General features: G+C 44.3%; 1 protein-coding gene across 1 annotated transcript in view; it reads left to right on the top strand.

Moving 5' to 3' along the window:
* Positions 1–19,437, top strand: part of TTC27 (tetratricopeptide repeat domain 27) — an 88,680-nt gene that overhangs the window by 52,475 nt on the left and 16,768 nt on the right. Inside the window, exons 13-16 of the mRNA XM_079969480.1 lie at positions 3,018–3,245; positions 7,468–7,566; positions 10,413–10,465; positions 13,470–13,635. Of these exons, the coding sequence (XP_079825606.1) occupies positions 3,018–3,245; positions 7,468–7,566; positions 10,413–10,465; positions 13,470–13,635 (546 nt within the window). The remainder of the gene's footprint in view (positions 1–3,017; positions 3,246–7,467; positions 7,567–10,412; positions 10,466–13,469; positions 13,636–19,437) is intronic.

The raw sequence follows: 19,437 nt of genomic DNA, 5'->3' as shown, positions 1-19,437 counted from the left end.
CAGTATTTAGAGAGTGGATAAGGAAGGCATCTGGATTGAAATATTTCATAATTGGCAATTGCGTAATTTTTGGAAATACTTTCAACTAATTCTGCGATAAGACTTTAGAATACTGGAAACAAGTCTTCAAGTTCTGTGTGAAACACAACTGGGAGCTCTTTATCTGTAAGCTTTAATTTTTGCTTAGAGGGACACGGGTGGCGCTGTGGTCTAAACCACAGAGACTAGAGCTTGCCGATCAGAAGGTCGGTGGTTCAAATCCCCACAACAGGGTGAGCTCTCATTGCTTGGTCCCAGCTCCTGCCCACCTAGCAGTTCGAAAGCACATCAAAGTAGATAAGTTGTACACTGGCTTCGTCGGCCAATAAAGCAAGATGAGCACTGCAACCCCAGAGTCGTCTGCAACGGTCAGGGGTCCTTTTACCTTTAATTTGTGCTTAGTCAGAAGAGCTTTTTAAAATGAAGAGCTTCTGTTAAAGTTCATTATTTTCCTTTTAAAAATCAAACAGATAGTTATCACCATTATGTAAAGTTGTGATTCTTCTATTGATTGTTTTTTCAGCGGTCAGAGTAGTATTTTATTTTGTTTTTATTTGTTTTATTTATTAGTCACTTCTTTCAAAAATGAACTCAAAACAACTTATGAAAACAACTTTCTATAAAAAGCAGCATGTCACTAAGCAGGAAAAAAAGCAAGAGGTAAATATTTGGATATGATCAGTACATGACCAGGGTAGGATTCCAGCATTGTTTCCTTGGAATAATTTGGTGGCCAGGAGATTACAAAAAGTCAGTAATGTAGACATAGTAGGCAACTTGCATTTATTACTGATACTGTATGGTAGGGAGAAGGTACTTTGGGATCTGCTAGTGGACCTCTGGGTGATTTGCAGTAGATCAGCAAGGGTTTATGACTTCCAATGGTTTAATAATAGCAACAGCAAAATTACTTTTTCCAAGTAAATTAGTCTGCTGAAGTGAAGAAAGCTAAGCAGGAGTGGGCTTTTCTGTGAGAGGTCTCTGAGTTCAGCTCAGATCTGGTAACTGAAAACAATGGTGTCTGGAGCTGCACAGCAACCATCCAGTTAACATTCCTCAAAAGTAGATATTTATGATCAACCGTGGCATGGGTGTTAAAATCTTTTAGGAGCTGTCTCCAAATTGCTTCTCACATTAATTATTTCCTGGACTCTGCTTGTCATTCTAGTGCTGCTGAATATTAGAAGACAAAAAGGGCAAGGGTTATGCAAATAAGTGATAGCCTCACCCCACCAAGATCTCGTCCACATCACCAGGCCTCCACAAGTGGAACCTGTTAAATAAAACAGGGCAAAACATTGTTCTGGACACATCCAAAGATTTAACAGTAGAATTAGTGGCATACGAGTTTAGGCGGATATGAGCAATTTTATCCCCCATTTGCCTAGCAAATAAGTTGCAACAGACTACTGGGACACTTCTTTATATCACTCTGCAGACCAAGCTAGAGAAGACCTTGAATAGTTTTTTTTTTTGGGGGGGGGAATTCCATTGGACACCACTGAGTAGATACGATGGTGACAAAGTAGTACTGTCACCTTGAGGTCATCACTACCACAGAGTAGGCTTGAAAATTAGGTCTTGTGTTTGCTTGGCTTAACTCAGTCTTGCATCATCTTTTGCTTGGAGTTGCCAGGGTTTGAAGCTAGGCATATCACTGAACTGTACCCCTCCACTTCAGATAGGAAAAAGAATTCACTACAGATTTAGTCTAGGCTTGCTCAGAGGTACAATTTTGTGAACTAGAATGTTTAATATTACTGAATGGCTGGCCTGCATATCTAGCATACAGTACTAGGCACTACCACTCAGTGACCTGGATTTGAGAGAGTCTTATGCAAGGATGAGGAAAAGGAGCAGGTCGCTGTGCACTTTTCACCTCAGAGATGTTTATTCACACTGTAGACTGTTGCTCCAAAGAGAGGGGGGAAGAAAGAATTGCCTGGATCTTTAACTGCCTCACCGTGGCTGCTCTCTAACTCAAGCTGTTTCTTGTTCCTTTAGAAAAGTTATTGTGCAGCCTTAATAATTCTCGACAAGCAGGTTTTGCAGCAATCATACCATTTTCACCTTTGATTTGATTCAGTCTTGTATTTTTATTGCAAAACCGAACAAATCTTCCCCCCCATGTGCATTGCTCTTGGTTGCAAAATATGTTTCAGAATGGACACAGTTCTAAAACCAACTCCCTAATGACAACAAATATTGTTTGAATTCAGTAGAACTTATAGGGAAGCAGGATATAGGCCCAGGTGCCAATTTATATAGCAGAGGTTTTCAACCTTTTTGAGTGCGCTGCTCCCTTCAACATTTACATTCTTTCTGCGGCACCCCTGTGGGGCTCAGGAGCCCAGTTGTGTCACCCCTTGCCTGCAGAGCTGGCAACCCCTCACCCCTTTTTGAACACCCTCCCTTGTGGAGTGTCCCCTCAGCCTCCTCTCCCCTCTTCTTGGGTGGCCTCTGGGAAGCCCTAAAGAGAGCTGCCTCCCAGAAGCGCCATTCACCTGTGGAGCTTATAGCCAAGGCTGCTGTACTAAATGGCTGTGCAGAGACACAAGAGGGCATCAGAGGAGGAAGGAAAGGGAAGAGGGACAGAGGCCAGTGTTGTTCACAGCACCCCTGACCATCATTCAAGGCACCCCGGAGTGCCATGGCACATTGGTTGACAACCCTTGTTGTATAGCATTCTGGATCAGAGGCATGAGGGGTGGTCAGTGCCTTGGGGAACCCACTGAAGTCAGCCTGCCGAGGCGCCCTCAAAATCTGAAGCCAGTACTGCTAAAGAGTATTGTGTATGCTGACCTTTCTGACTCAAGTTCTTGTAGAAAATGAAAATTAAAACACACACCTGTCCAGTATAGCCATTTCTGGGCTTCTGAAAGACTACTTTCTACCTCACACATCTGGCAGCTAACCAAGGCAAACCAAGTGATCCTCTCTCTGAAAGCGGTGTTAAAAATGGTGCTTTCTTTCCATAGGCAGAAGAAATTTTGAGGCGGGAGGTAGAGAAGAAAGAAACACCGAGTTTATATTGCTTGCTTGGGGATGTCCTTAAAGACCATTCTTACTACGACAAAGCTTGGGAACTGTCAAAGCACCGCAGTGCCCGGGCTCAGCGCTCCAAAGGCCTTCTCCACCTTCGCAACAGGAACTTCAAGGAATGTATAGAGTGCTTTGAGCAATCCGTGAAGATTAACCCCATGCAGGTAAGACAATAAGAACTTTTTACAATATATTTGTGTGCTGGCTTTTGAAGAATTACACAACTTTTAGAAGACATCTGAAGGCAGCCCTGTTTTCAACGCTTGATGCTTCATTTTTAGATATGCTGTTAAGCACCCAGTGTAGCTGGGGAAACCCAACCAGATGGGCAGGGTAATAATAATAATAAATAATAATAAGTCCTAAAAGCCTTAGGACATGGTTACCTAAAAGACCACCTACTCCAATATGTACTTACCTAAACTTTAAAATCCTCTTCAGAGATCCTGTTCTAGTTGCGCCCACCAAATGAAGCGAGGTGGGCAACCACCACGGATAGGACCTTTTCAGTATTAGCACCCTGGATATGGAATAGCCTTCCCAGGGAGAGTTGTCTGTCACCATATTTGTGGCCTGTTTAGATGACTTTGGTAACCTGGCTCTCTGTTTTTAATGCTCTGTTGTGTTTGCATAGGTTTTTTTCCTTATTTATTTATTCATTTATTTAACTAAATTTATATATCACTTGAATGTCAGAACACCTTTAAGTGGCTTACAAAAATATAAAATGAAACATTAAAATTGTCAATAAAAAGCAGTTAAAAACAGGTATTCAAATTTTTCAGAAGATTATTAAAATCACCAGTAGCTAAAAAGATTAATGCTTCTATGGTTTGCTTTGAATTTTGGTTATTTTGGACTTCTTTATTTAAACCACCCACAGAACTTCATGGCAGAAGTCATAAAATATAGTTGGAGCAAAGCAAACTGCAGTTTCTGGTCTGGATGTAATGCTGAGCTATGGATCCTGATTTGTTTCCTCCACATGCTAGGGGGGAGGAGACAGACAACCCAGCTTGGCACTTCATAGTAAACCATTAACTGTGGTTTACTGTGACGTGTGAGCTGGGCCCCTTATGTAAGGTGATTCATTCAAAGCTACGTAAAGAGCAGTTGGTAACTAATAAAAATATTTTCCATCACTTTGAAGAAGTAGTGGTCTAATCATGAATTTATTTTTTTCAAGTACAGTATAGGCAAAACGTTTCATTCAGATATTCTCATTTGTGCAGTTGCCACCACCTAGTTTTCAGAGATCCCTGCCCCTTTTCATTGCAGCTTCCCATACCCACATCAGAGGCCTTCCCTGTTACTGGGATATCTCAGTCGGTAGAGCGTGAGACTCTTAATCTCAGGGTCATGGGTATGAGCCACATATTTGACAAAAGATTCCTGCATTGCAGGGGGTTGGAGTAGATGACCCTTGTAGGTCCTTCTATCTCTATGATTCACTCCTCTGGGAGAGGCTTCTTAGGCAGCTATATTAGGAAGGATTGGGTAGGAAGGATTGGGTAGGAAATCCTTCTCTGAAAGGATTTCCTATTACTGTGCAAACAGCCTTACATAATATCTTCATGCAACCCATGTTTGCACTTTTCTGCTGTTGGGGAAACCACTATTATGATGCATTGAAGGTCAGCAACTGAAAATTTGAGTGTGAAACCTTAATTAGACCCTAAACTAAAGGTTGAGGTGAAAAGGAGTGGCTAGGTTAAATGAGATGTCTATCATCACATTTGGGCCAATTCACTGTAAATAGGCCGCTATCAAGTATTATGTTGCTGCTGTTTTGATGTTTGACCGTGCAATTGTTGCATTTTAAAGTGACTTTTTTTGTATCAATACACCATTCACTGCTATGGGTCACTCTTTGGTCAAAGAGTGGTATATAAATAAGCCATAATATAAAACAATTAATATTTCCACTTCCTTTGGGCATTTGTAATAAATGTGCTTAGTCTAGGCTCCATCATTATTTATTATATCAATTCATCATTTATTTTACATGAAAATGTGTCAAAGTGACTTAACAATGTAATAATAGAAACAACAAGATCTATTAAAACCAAACACAAGAACAAGAATAAAACCACAAACTGCCTTTGTAAGGCTCCTTTTTTAAAATGTGAGATGCATGTGCCAATGTTTGCTTTGTTCTTGAGTGTAGTTCCAAAGTTAACACTTCAATCAAAGCAGCAGTTTCAAAAGCAGAATTAATTCTGACCTTTTTTTCACACATCTGCACGTTGTAAGCTTGAATTCCTTCGCTTACATGATAAAGAGTTATTTGAAGAACTACTGACATGAACCCATTTAAGAGGTGTGATACTAGTTTGTGTTAGCAAACTGCTTAGGCAGTGGAGAAGCAATATACTCTTGAACCATACATAGAATATGGTATCTTAAACATGAAAGCCAAATAGAAATTCATAGTGTGAGGACCCATGTGGCAAGTAGTGGCCCCAAGGATGCAAGGCATACCAAAACCAATCAAGAGATTAATAAAATGAGGCTACTAATTAGGGACGCAGGTGGCGCTGTGGGTTAAAGCCTCAGCGCCTAGGGCTTGCCGATCGAAAGGTCGGCGGTTCGAATCCCTGCGGCGGGGTGCGCTCCCGCTGCTCGGTCCCAGCGCCTGCCAACCTAGCAGTTCGAAAGCACCTCCGGGTGCAAGTAGAGAAATAGGGACCGCTTACCAGCGGGAAGGTAAACGGCGTTTCCGTGTGCGGCTCTGGCTCGCCAGAGCAGCGATGTCACGCTGGCCACGTGACCCGGAAGTGTCTCCGGACAGCGCTGGCCCCTGGCCTCTTAAGTGAGATGGGCGCACAACCCCAGAGTCTGTCAAGACTGGCCCGTACGGGCAGGGGTACCTTTACCTTTACCTTACTAATTAGTACTTTTTCTCTGCAATCAGTAGTGCAAATATATAAGCCACTTTTTTGGGGGGGGCGTTTAAAGTAGGAAGGTAGGAAGCTTGTTCCAGGTGAAAATTTCCCTTGAAATGTTTCTCATGCTGTATTCCCTCTTGTCTGCAACTGCGGTTCAGGGAAATAGTTTGCTACCAGAAACATCCCCCTGCATTTAGTGATTATTCAGAGCCTCAGGGTTTTGTTTTGTTTTTTTCTCAGTTGTGAGTGATTTGCCAGATCCCATTCCAACCAACATAATTGCCTACGGAAGTCATGGTTTCTCTCACTCCAGCTTTTCTTTGCAATTATTTCACTGTTGGGCCCTCTAAAGGCCTCCATCTCCTACAAAGATGACTTAAACATACTTCCTGCAATTCAGTGGCAGTACCCTTTCTTCCTCGGAAAAATGTGTCTCTATAGAATCATTCCAATGCTGCCTCTAATTAGACAGAGGCACACACATACACAGGCCTCCCTTTGGCAGGAAAAAACCCCCAATACTGCTTTATCTGGACTTTCAAATTTTAACAGCCTAAGATTACTCCATTCTGTATTTCATCATTGATACCGTTGAAAAATAGCTCTCTTCTGGCCTATGCAAAGATGCAGGTGCAGCCTAGCATATGGTGCTGTAGGGCCAGCTTACGAGTGGCACTGTTTTAGAGAGAAGCTCTCTGCAGTTGGGGGGTAGCTGAACCTTTAAACTCATTTCCCGGTTAAAATTTCATGGGAAACTATAATTTAAGAAACCGAGAGAGGCTGGTGCAGGAGGGGAAGAGGGACTAGGAACTTGTAACCCAGCACACAAAACTTGGTTTGTTGGACCTGGTCAGCTATGTCAGAAAAAGACCCCTTTGAAAGCAAAATGTGAGTTTTAGTAATTATTTCCCCTCAGGGATACCTGCTCTTCTTTTAAAAATCAATTTAATATGGTTTTATTATCTCTATGTGACGAAGTATTAATGATGAAACAATGAAGGGGATTATGGTGGGCTGGCAGTGGCAAAATGCTATTTCCGCACTGAAAAGTCAATGAATTTACAGAGTTAGTCAATGAATTTTACATAAATATGTCATTTACAAGATTTTTGTTGGAACTTATTCTTGGTTAGTTTTGCCACTATATCCTGCTCCTTCAGTTTCCACAACAATCACATTTACAAGAAGAATGTTTTATACAAACTGGTGTCTCTGTGGATACATCTGCTTCTTCTCAGGGGCTGTTTGCATCATCACAGCTGCATCCCCTTATTGCCCTTTCTGATGGTGGCATCACAGCCAAGAAGTGGCTGCTGTATCTTTGTCGAGTGTCCAACCTGCAGATTGACTCTTGAAGCTCCATCAGACCTATGGCTTTAGTTAGATAACTGCAAGAAAAGTGATGTGGCCTTTTGGACAGGAAAACATAACCAGTTTTCCAGGCAAACACTGCAATTGTTGTTTTGTTTTTGTATGCTCCCCCTTGCTGACCTTTCAGTTAGGTGTGTGGTTTTCCTTGGGCTGTGCCTACTTAGCTTTGGAAGATTATGAAGGTGCTGCCAGAGCATTTCAGCGCTGTGTGATATTGGAACCTGACGTAAGTACAATAAGTTTAAGGTAACATTGGGGTTGCTTTGATTCTGTTTAACAGTATTTTTTTAATCACTTTTCTGGGCAAGCCCATCCAATGTGAGTTGAATAAGAAATAGACTGATCAATAAACATGCCAGTAAAAACAAAATAAAGCTATATAATCTAGCCTGTAAAACAATATCACACCTGGAAGGCTAATATAAAAATAGACATTTTCAGTGCCTTCTGAAATCCATGCAGCATGTTTACCCTAATACAGATCTGATGGGAAAGAATTGCAAAGCCATGGAGCCACCACAGAAAAAGACCATTCCCTTTCGGCTTTCTGTCACGGGAGGAGGATACTTAAGGAAGGAGTTAGTGCTGTTAGAGTGTGGGCCAGCAGTCCAACAAATTGCTTTAACCTAGGAAAGCATTTGATTAGAAACATATTGGTTATCATTGTCATGCTTTCGTAGCCTAAGTTTTAAGCTTGTTTGTTTAAAAATATTTTTATCTATGAGACGGCAACTACAACAATCCATCGCTGAGTTGGGTGTAGCTGCCACAACATGCAGGGATTGTCAGAGCAGCACAGAGCCCTGTTTCATTCCCCTTCTTCTCTTCCCCTGACTGTAACCATAGTTTAGTGTTACAAGAACAAGGCATAGCAAGCCTCTGCTCAATTCTTCCCACCCACCCAGTGCAGCTGTGAAGAGGAGTTCCAAAGTCTTTCCTTGTGTTTTAAATTAACTGTAGCTTGCCATGTTGCCTGAACCTGCCAAGCTGTGATTCATTTTAACTATGTTGGTTGAAATGAGACAATGGCAAGCTAAAGTTTAAGGAGCTGGCTTGTTTCTGCATCACATAGTTGAGATCACCCACAGCTTGTGGTGAGTGCTACTTCCAAATACCAGTTGCTGGAAACTACAAGAGGGGAGTGCGCTCTTGGTCCCCTGTTCTGCTTGTTGGTTTCTCACAGGCACCTGGTTGGCCAACACTGAGAACAGGATGCTGGACTAGATGGGCCACTGACGTGATCCAACAGGCTATTCTTATGTTCTTATGGTTCAGGTGTAACACTAAACTGGTTAATCTAAAATAGAAGTGAAGGTTCCCAGCCTCCTCACAGCTGGTGGGTTGGTGGAGGGAGGACACAAAACCCATGGCTTGCTGTGGTTTTTCCTCATTAATGTTAAACTGGGCAAAATCAGTAATTCAACATTGGAGCATTGCCTGAAATGAAATTATAATCATTCTCATTCTGAGAAAGTGTGTCAGGTCTACGGCTGGGCAATATCAGCTTTTCAACGTTGCTGTGTATCACTGCAATGTTGAAAAAACAAGATGCATTGGCCTCTGCCCGCGAGACAGTGGGTGAAACTGCTCCAGCTATCACCTCAAGAGTTGAGGCGGTTTTACCCAGGCTTGCAGGCTGGGACAATGCAGCTTGTTTGCACTGCTCAGCTGGGGGAAGGGAACACACTCCCCCCCGCCGCCGCCCAGCTGAGCATCGGGCTGTCAGCATCGCCCTTGAGCCAGTGCCACCAACTGGACTCATACACTTCAGCCCCGACTGGGCTAGGCGAGCTGGGTAGCACTTCCAGAGACCACCTTCTGCACAGGAACAGGTCAAAGTGCGGTGGACTCACAGCTTAGAGTTGTGAGCACCGGATTCACTTCCACTAGTAGACAGTCGTCACACAGCAGGGTATAGCAGAGTATAGCAGAGCATAAACGACTCGGAGAGCGGCTCTGTAGAATAACTACTTTTATTCTATCTACAACTATCATACAAATTATATACAGAGCTAAATGGAGAAGCTGAACTGCACTGAATGTCTGCAGTTGCTCTTAGCAGCAACCTTATCTAAAATAAAACACACGATCTCTAACACTCAGTCTCTCTCTCTCCGACACACTGACTGACTGACTCTTTGATGTGGTGCTGGAGCAGAATAAGTAGAGAGCAGAACACTGCCCCTTCCTCTCTGGAGAATCAGCAGACTCATCAGGAGATTCTTGGATATGGGAGGGGTGAAATCTCCTCACGGGGTTCCTTTAACTGCTTGCTGCAGAGAGCGGCAACACTCCTCAGTCGAGCAGTTTAAAGATGCAGAGAGAGGAACAAGCTGTATCAGCGCCTCGCTGATAGAGCTTGTTTCTCCCTCTCCATCGTATGAGGGCAGAGTGGGATGGCGATTTCACTCAATGATATATCTGTCCCTCTGCCAGCAGCACCCACTGGTGGAAGGAACTACTGACTTCCTCCAGCGGACGCTGCTAGTGAAGGGACTCAGGAGAGGGGGCAGTTTCATCAGCGATATACTGCTGAGTGAAACCGATAATCACAGTCTGCTCCTCATACCAGTCCTGGGTGATACATTGATATATCACCCAGGCCCAGTCAGTTCTGTGCTCTTCTAATATCTCCCAAATTCTCAGACTATTTTTAAGGTTTATTGTTCAATGTCCTGTCAAAATAATACCGCCTGGTATGCCACTGTTTCTACTGTTACACTAATTTTATACTGCAACAACCTAATTTTTTTTTTTTAAAAAAAAATATGGGCACTATCCTAAAACTTGCCATACTCCTAATGGCTATGAATCAAGCAAAGGTAAGCCCTTGAGTGGCATATACTTTAAAATTCTCTCAAAATAGCAGGTCTTTAAAATGTCTAACTCCGGCTCGATTATGCCTATTGATGGGTGCTATAATTTAACAGCCAAATTTATGAATGTCGAATATGTTGAGACACAAATCAGTGTTTTCTGATAAAAACACAAATTTAATGTGCCCTGTGTTTAAATAGGTATCCTTACTCCTCTATGTTTGCTCTTTCCTTCATGAATTTGTTTTCCCCACAGAATGCCGAGGCTTGGAACAATTTATCAACTGCATATATCAGATTAAAACAGAAGTAAGTACATCAAAGGGATTAGTAACTGCTGCTTCCAAAGTAAACAGTGCTGGTTTCCTCCCTCTCCAGCTTTCCCCTCAATTCCTCCCAGCTCCTGGGCATGCATCCCTCGTGATCCACTTTATGATCACCTCTAGAACAAGCCTCCCACCACGAGAGACATTAAAAAGGTAGAGATATCATTGAAAAGCCTTTGAAAAGGAAAAGCAACTGTTTAGATTCCTCCCCAAACTGGGTGTCGCAATATAGAATTTATTGCACAGGATACTGTTAATTACAAGTGCTGCACTGACTTCATCGTGCAAGGGAGGCCCTGCTCTTTATACAAAAGAGCCCTGCGGAATCAAATGCCCACGCTTTTCTGTATTGTGGACCCCCACGCTACAGAGTGCTGTATCTATGGGGTGCATATCCCCTCCCACTGACCCACCTGGCTTTTCCAAAAAGCGTTTCAGTATGCTTAATAACTGTAATGTCATTAACTGTGGAATTTTTAGCCGGCTGTTTTTATTACTTGTTAGTTGCAGGGCTTATTGTGAATTCTGCTTTTGGTCAGTTTCATGTGGTTTGCAAATGGCAGAGAATGGGGCATATAAACATTTATGTATATAACTGCATTCTTACTTTGGGGGGGGAAAGCAAGCTGGCATCTAAATCTGATTTCATTCCCTTTGGAAAAAATATATAGCTAAGGATGCCTATTGTAGTCACATAATCAAGGGGGAAGTTGGCAGTTTTAGTACTAGCCTCATGGTAGCCGATGGTATCAACCTGCATAATAAGCCACTTGTTTTCTGCTCCCTAGAAGAAGCCATTAATAAATCTTGTGAAGGGACCTGATTTCTTAGTTCTGTATGCTTGCTCAGTTTATGTAATGATGTCTGGAGTAGATACCTTTTTGATAATGCAGTTCCTTCAGAAGTTTGGTATCATAAGTAAGTTGTCAAGATAATTTTTTGGTTGCTCAGGCTGTGTCCCATTAATCATCTACCAAAAAGAATGCAACTTAAAAAGGCAAGGGAGAAAAATGAGAGTTAAAAAAAAAAATTCTTGATTCTTCCCTCCCCCTCCCCCCCCCACCTCACCCCCTTGCATCACTGTGAACAATTTATCTGCTTTCTGGAAGCAAACTGAAAATGAGAAAATGAACAGGGAGTTCACAAAGTTGTGGACACAGGAAACAAATTGCCAAGAAAGTGCATTGAACCAAAAGCCATAAATAAGTTCAAGAGGCCCTTAGACATATTTATGGAACATACAGACTGAAAGATGCAGTTGCTACGGAGACTGCAAGGAACAAAAAAAATAGATGTAAAGAGATACAAATGTTTGTTCAAGTGTCCTTTTCAGACAAATGTCCTTTTCAGCAACTTTCAGAGTATGTAGAAGTATCCCCGAGAAACTTTATAGCCAATTACCTAAATGAAGAAAATCAGACTAGAACATTTATCAGACTAGAACTTCTTAATCTCTCTGTGGAGGCTACATAGGTTTCTAAGGTGGCTCATTTTTAAGTCAGCAAGTAAATTTTCTTTTATCCAGAGAGTGATTAATCTCATCCCTTTGTTCTCCCATTCACATGTCATTGTGCAATTTCTGGACTCTTTATGTACCTGTATTGTTCCCTTAACTGAAATGACATCCCCATCTTGCGTCTCTTATCTCTTCTCATAAATTAGCCAACAGAGGAAGAGCTGTGGTGAAATTTCACCTGGCAGAGATTTGCACAAAAAATGGTGTTCCATATTTAACGCTTGATCAGTTTCTGTCATTGAAAGCTACTATTTAATTTCTCACCCTCACAACAAAATCAAGATGACTTATCATTTAATCAAAAATTTAATCTTACAAAATACAGTGTAAGAAGTAAGAGGGGAACTGTCTGTGTCAGGGGTAGGCAACCTAAGGCCCCGGGGCCGGATCCGGCCTAATTGCCAATCTCAGTCCAGCCCACGGACAGTCCAGGAATCAGCCTGTTTTTACACGAGTAGAATGTGTCCTTTTATTTAAAATGCATCTCTGGGTTATTTGTGGGGCATAGGAATTCGTTCATTTTTTATTTTATTTTTCAAAATATAGTCCGACCCACTACATGGTCTGAGGGACAGTGGACTGGCCCACAGCTGAAAAAGGTTGCTGACCTCTGGTCTATGCCAATGGGATTAAAATAACATGGAGAATTTTTAACATTCTAACAGTGCAGTTATGAATAGTAGGTGGCAAATAGCAAATCTGAGCACTATAGTTTAACAATGTCAAAAGCTTTTGTTTTTCATCCTGGCTGAGAGAAGCACACATATTCATCTTTAAACAAGCAGCATTCTTTGCTTGTTTATCTGCTTTAGCCTATTTGTAAAGGAGAAGTGTAGTAATCTTCCATAAATTCTAGACTAGCAGGTATTTCACAGAAAAATAACAAAATGGATTGCCTTATATGTGTATGGTTTACCCCTGGTATAATAGATTTCAAGGTGGGGGGAATACAGCAAAATAATTGTCGGAAAGCCATTTTTACTACATTCAAATGCTGTCACTGGAAAATCTAGAAACCCTTCACATATAGCCCAGCATTGTGAGAGTTGTTTCCCTGTGGAGCAGTCTCTCTCCTACAATGTCGTGCCCTGGATGCAAATGATACAATAATGTGGATTGTTCCTTTGCAATTGGCAGCCTCTTTTGCAGACAGGTGCTGCACTCAGCTGTATGGGATCACACAACAGGGAAGCATCTCTCATGTCACTGTGATTATGTGTGATGGGGAGCCCTGCCAACAGATAACAGCAATAAAGGTTATGGCATGAAGCATGCTGGTATAAAGGGAAGAGAATCATCCATCTCTTGTCAAATCAGAAAAGCAACTCTTAAGATTGTTGTCTTCTTTGTAGATACAATTTTTTAAATGATAAACCTTCTAAAGAAGTGAATAAGGGCGGGGCGAGGGGGCGGGAATTGAATGGCAAAGCAAAAATCCTTGTGTGTTTTAACTTATTTAATTTTGAACCAGAATTAAAGCATTCCGGACCCTTCAGGAAGCTCTCAAGTGTAATTATGAGCACTGGCAGATTTGGGAAAATTACATTCTCACCAGTACAGACGTTGGAGAGTTTTCAGAAGCTATTAAAGCTTATCACAGGCTTATGGACTTACAAGAAAAGTATAAAGATGTCCAGGTGGGTTGTGTCTCTTTTTATTCAAGTGTCCAGTTTTAAAGATTTCAAACATGGTTCATGAAAACAGGTCATACTCAGGACAGCGATTAAAGAGCCTCCCATCTTATAGTGAAGTTCTAGGGTACCTCTGTTTCTTCTATAAAAATGTCAAGCCAAATCAAGACTTAAATGGAAGTTGCACATTCAGTCCATCCCCGACCATGATGGCATTCAGTGAGAATGCCTTCTAGTATGAGCCCAGCAGCTATTGCAATCCTTTGCAGTAGAACAGGGGTAGAAGTAGAAGAAGAGTTTGGATTTGATATCCTACTTTATTACTACCCTCAGGAGTCTCAAAGTGGCTAACGTTCTTCTTTCCCTTCCTCCCCCACGACAAACACTCTGTGAGGTGAGTGGGGCTGAGAGACTTCAAAGAAGTGTGACTAGCCCAAGGTCACCCAGCAGCTGCATGTGGAGGAGCAGAGACGCGAACCTGGTTCACCAGATTACAAGACTACCGCTCTTAACCACTACACCACACTGGCTCCCAGTAGCTAACTTGGTGCCCTCCAGATGCTAGAGTACAGCTTATATTAGCTCCAACCAGCATAGCCAGTTGTTGGTAATTATGGGAGTTTTAGTTCATGGAAACACGAGAGCTTAAGGAGAAAATTTTGTCCTTGTGGAGGAAACCATGGCAATTTAGCCTTTACAGTGTCCTTCTGTGCACACTGAACCTGGTAGGTAATTGGTGGTAGAATGTTTGTGGGACAGGGGACAATATTATGTTGGAACATGATGATGCCAGTGGACATTCCCTGCCTTAGAATATTGTTATCGTCCTACTGCTCAGCCTGAATTCCTGGGCAGTGTCAGTGGATGTTTTAGCCTTTAGCATGCATTTAGGAATGTTATCTGAATGAACAAACTGGGTTTTTCCTTTTTAAAAAATTCATTAAGGAGCAGTGAAACTTCAAAATCAGTGGGAGTGATAAAAATCTGCTGTTGGATTTTCAGAAGTCCAGGCTTGTGGGCACAGTCTAATGGCCTTTTCCCACAAAATAAATTAGATGTGGATTGTTTCCTTCCTCAACAGATTCCTTGCTGCTGTATTCATTAGTTGCTCTTTCAGATGGTAGCTGCATGTAGCTGACTATCTCAGTTGTCCGATAAATAAGGGGTTTCCCCCCTAGAAATATAGGCGCCAATACTCATCATGAAGTTGTTACAATAAGTGCCACACTGTTTAACAACAGCAAAGGTACCCCGTTACTGTGTATCCTCGAGTACCCCTTGATAAAAACAAACATTTTTTAAAGCACAGAGATCTCCTTGTGGCCGGCTCTTATTTGTGTAAAAGTGCTACATCAAAATGTATGCAACAAAGCAAAATCACAGTAGGTGCAGGCAGACAGGCAGGGATGCCCACAGGATTTCCTGGGCCTGGTACATTGCATATTGTCAGGGAACTGCCATCGGAAGGACAGGTGGTGAGAAGGCTTCAGGAGAATAGGAGAGACAATTCTTCAGCAGAAGAGGGAACCAGTAGGGGGAGTGCGGGAGCTCCAAAGGAAAGGGAGTCGGAGGGGAGGCTCTGGGATACTTCCAGTGAGAACAGTGAGGAGGTATCAGAACAGCTTTTAAGGACCCCCACCCCCCCGCCGGAAACTGTCACGCAGGGAATCCAGGAGGCGCATGTCCGTGAAACAGCTTTTATGTTGGAAACGTTTCCGCAAACGCCCACTGTCAGATTCTACCAGCGACTGACGGAGCCATGCTGAAGGGCTCCGCTCAAGGCAGGATTTCACTACACTGAGTGAGCTCTGAGGGATCCAGCTTCAACGCACAAGCAGCTCATCATCCCACCACAGCAATCTGACAGTCCCTGAAAGCAGCTTGTGCAAAGAGAGGCATCATGAGCAACCCAGCCGGAGCCGGAGATGGGGGAGCAGCTGCAGCCGGTCCTAGCCTGGAAGAAAGGTACAGGATGTTGGAGGTACAGTTAGCTCTGCAAACGGCGAGGCTGGAGGAGAGGAGGGCTCATGATGCAGAAAAGGGGAAAGCCGCCCAGCTCTCGAGGAAAGTGCCAGGACTGGTGCAGAAGTTTGGGGGTGATCCCAGGAATTATCAAGCCTTCAGGACAGGGATGCAATATGCCCTCAATCTGCAGTTTGATGATTTTCCTGATGAGGATTCGAGGGTTGCTTATGTGATTGGGCATCTCGAAGGCGGGGCCAAAGATTGGGTGAGGCCACTAATGGCAGCCAATAATGAAGCCCTAAGGGACACAAGGAAGTTTTTTCGTGCCATGGATCTGATGTTTTCCAGCGAGATTGAGCAGGGAGTGGCGCGCAGGCAGTTAATGGCGTGTAAACAAGGGAACCGATCTGTCCGTGAGTACTGGACTGAGTTCACCATGTTGATCCATAAATTAGGATGGGATTTGTCAGCGGAACCGATACAAATGCTGTTCGAAGAAGGACTATCTTCGGCAGTGAAAGACGAACTTTCCCGGGGGCCCAGGGCGGAGTCTATGGACCATCTGACTAAATCAGCGCTGGCCATAGGATCACGCCAGGAGGCCAGAGCCTTGGAGAAGCGGGAAGGGAAAGGGGAGCGTTGGAGGGATTTCCGCATTCCAGAGATGCCAGAGCAGCCTTCTCTGCCAGCAGAGCCGATGGAAATCGGAACAGCGCGCGCGCGCGCAATTTCAAACCCCAGTGAAGGGCGGAAGAAGGAGGGAAAAGGCGCCAAGAAATGTTTTCTCTGCCAACAGCCAGGTCATTTTGCCAGAGTTTGTCCGCAAAGAAAGGAATGGCAAGGAATGGCGGGAGCTGTTGGGGAGGAGGGAGAAGGAGCTAAGGAGCAAGTAAAAGCCAACGCCTGGCTGCCACCGACGGGGCACAGCAGCCAGGCCAAGGAACAGTAAATGTGCCCACGCCAGAACCCCCAAGACCAGCTCTTGTAATAGAGGTATTGCTGGAGCTGGCAAACGGACACCCACTAAAAGTGAAGGCGCTATTAGACTCAGGCAGCTCCTGCAACTTTATGAGTAAGGAGTTTGCAGCCGCCCATCAGATACAGACCATTCCTTTAAAAAATCCCCTGCAGGTGACCACGATTGATGGGAGGGTGCTGTTGGGGGGAGAAGTAGACCAGCAGACTGTCCCCATGACAATGAGGGTGGCAAGACACACGGAACGGATAGCATTTAATATAGCCACGTTGGGAGGAGCGCCCATCATTTTGGGGATGAGCTGGCTAGCGCTGCATGATCCGCTTGTGGGATGGCATCAGAGAGTGGTTTCCTTTGGGTCAGCACATTGTATGGGACACTGCACAGAAAAAGGGGGCCAAGTAGGCACTCAGGCCACGTTAGCAAAGATAGAAGCAATGGATCAAGGTAGGGTACCACGACAATATGCAGATTTTGCCGACGTCTTCAGCGAAAGGGAAGCAGATAAACTACCCCCGCACAGACCCTTTGACTGCCAAATCAACTTACTTCCAGGAGCGCAATTGCCAGTGGGCAAGGTGTATGCAATGTCTGACAGAGAGATGCAGGAGCTAAGGGAGTTTATTGACAAAAACCTCAAGCGTGGGTTCATCAGGGAGTCACGAGCGGTGGGGGGTAGCCCAGTGTTCTTTGTAGACAAAAAAAACTCGGACAAACCGAGATTAATTGTGGATTTCAGGGCCCTAAACGCAGTGTCCGAACCCGTGACTTTCCCTATGCCCAGAATCGATGACATTCTGACCCGGGTGAGAAAAGGGAAGATTTTTACCAAGCTGGACCTGAGGGGGGCGTATAACCTGATACGTATGAGAAAGGGAGATGAGTGGAAAACCACTATGTTCACCCCCTTGGGGGCATTTGAGTACTGCGTTATGCCTTTCGGCCTCCAGGCGGGTTCAGCAGTATTTCAATCATTCATGAATCACGTACTAGGACCATTGCTGTACAAGAACTGCGCTGCGTTCTTGGACGATGTACTGGTGTACTCAGAGGATGAAGAGCAGCATGTGCGAGATGTACGAGAAGTACTGAGCAAACTGCAAGAAAACCAGCTGTGGGTGAAACTGGAGAAGTGTCAGTTTCACACCAGGGAGGTGGAATTCCTTGGGTACCGGTTGTCGGACAAGGGGCTGGCCATGGATCCTAGCAAGGTGCAAGCGGTGCTGGAATGGAGGCCACCGAAAACTAAGAAAGATGTGCAGAGGTTTTTGGGGTTCGGAAACTTCTATCGGAAGTTCATCAAGAACTTCGCCCATTTAACAGCCCCCATCACGGATTGTCTCAGCAGTAAGAAGAAATTTGTCTGGACGGAAGAAGCGCAGCGAGCTTTCGAAAGTTTAAAGAGGGCGTTTGCTTCGGAAGAACAACTCTTACACGTGGATCTGCAGCAGCCGATGAGGGTGGAAACCGACGCGTCTGACAGAGCGGTGGGCGCCGTGCTCCTGCAGCCAGGAGCGAATACGTCGGAATGGAGGCCGTGTGCCTTCTTCTCGAGGAAATTGAACAAGTCTGAGAGGAATTATACAGTGTACGACAGAGAATTACTCGCTGTCCACGAAGCGTTCAAGAGATGGAGACACCTGTTGATTGGGGCGCAACACAAGGTTCAAGTGCGGACAGACCACAAAAATCTAGAATACTGGAGAACAGCCCGAGTATTGAACCAGAGACAAGTAAGATGGGCGCAAGAGTTCTCCAAGTTCAATTTTGAAATTCGCTACGTGCCAGGGGCTGAGAATGTCAGGGCGGACGCTCTCTCCAGAAAACCTGAGTACTTGGAGGGGGAAGGAGGGGCGGAAGAAAGACATATCATCTCAGAGGACCACTGGGTTTGTGGGGCGGCATTGGTGGGGCAAAGAGAACTGGTAGAGGGTATTGAAAACGATGAATATGCCCAAGAGAAACTTAGGGAACTCAGGGAGACAGGTGAGAACGCAGGGGGGTTTGAGGAAAAGAACGGAAAACTATATTACAAAGGGGCGCTCTACATACCAGGTGGGGAACTAAGAGGGCGGGTGCTTAAACAGTTGCATGACAGCCCCACGGCGGGGCACTTCGGGCAGCACAAGACCATGTGGTTGGTTACCAGGGAGTTTTGGTGGCCCAAGGTGCGGGAAGACGTGCGGGAGTATGTCAGGGGATGCGACAGGTGCCAAAGAGCAAAGGGAGAGAGGTTGGCGCCAGCAGGGTTATTAGAACCCTTACCCACCCCAGAAAGGCCATGGGAGATGGTATCCATAGACTTCATGACCGATCTACCGAGATCCAAAGGGAAAACCGCGGTCATGGTGGTGGTAGATCTACTAACTAAGATGTGCCACTTTATAGCTTGTTCACATGCAGTGACAGCGGAAGAAACCGCAAGGTTGTTTGTGGAGCACATTTTTAGGTTGCATGGCGCCCCCTTGAGGGTTTTGAGCGACAGAGGAAAACAATTTACTTCTAGGTTCTGGAGGAAACTAATGGGCATGTTGCATGTGGAGGTAAGTTTTTCCACCGCCAGGCACCCAGAAACAAATGGGCAAGCAGAAAGGGCAAACGGGGTTTTGCAACAATATCTGAGGTGTTATGTAAAGGACAGAGAAACTGATTGGGTAGACTGGTTACCTCTGGCAGAATTTGCCTACAACAACGCGGAGAACGTGTCCACAGGGATGAGTCCCTTTCTAGCCAATTATGGGTGTCATCCTCGGGCGTTTCCAGGAGAGGGCGGGGGAAGGTGGAGTGTACCTGCAGCGGAAAATTTTGTTGAAGAGATGGAAGCGATCCACCGTCAGCTCCAACTCAACTTAGAGAAAGCCAAAGAA

The sequence above is a fragment of the Podarcis cretensis genome (genome assembly GCF_951804945.1).
Source record: "Podarcis cretensis genome assembly, chromosome: 3".
Classification (NCBI taxonomy): domain Eukaryota; kingdom Metazoa; phylum Chordata; class Lepidosauria; order Squamata; family Lacertidae; genus Podarcis; species Podarcis cretensis.
Note: the sequence above shows the minus strand (reverse complement) of the source record. Positions and strands in the feature narration are given on the sequence as shown.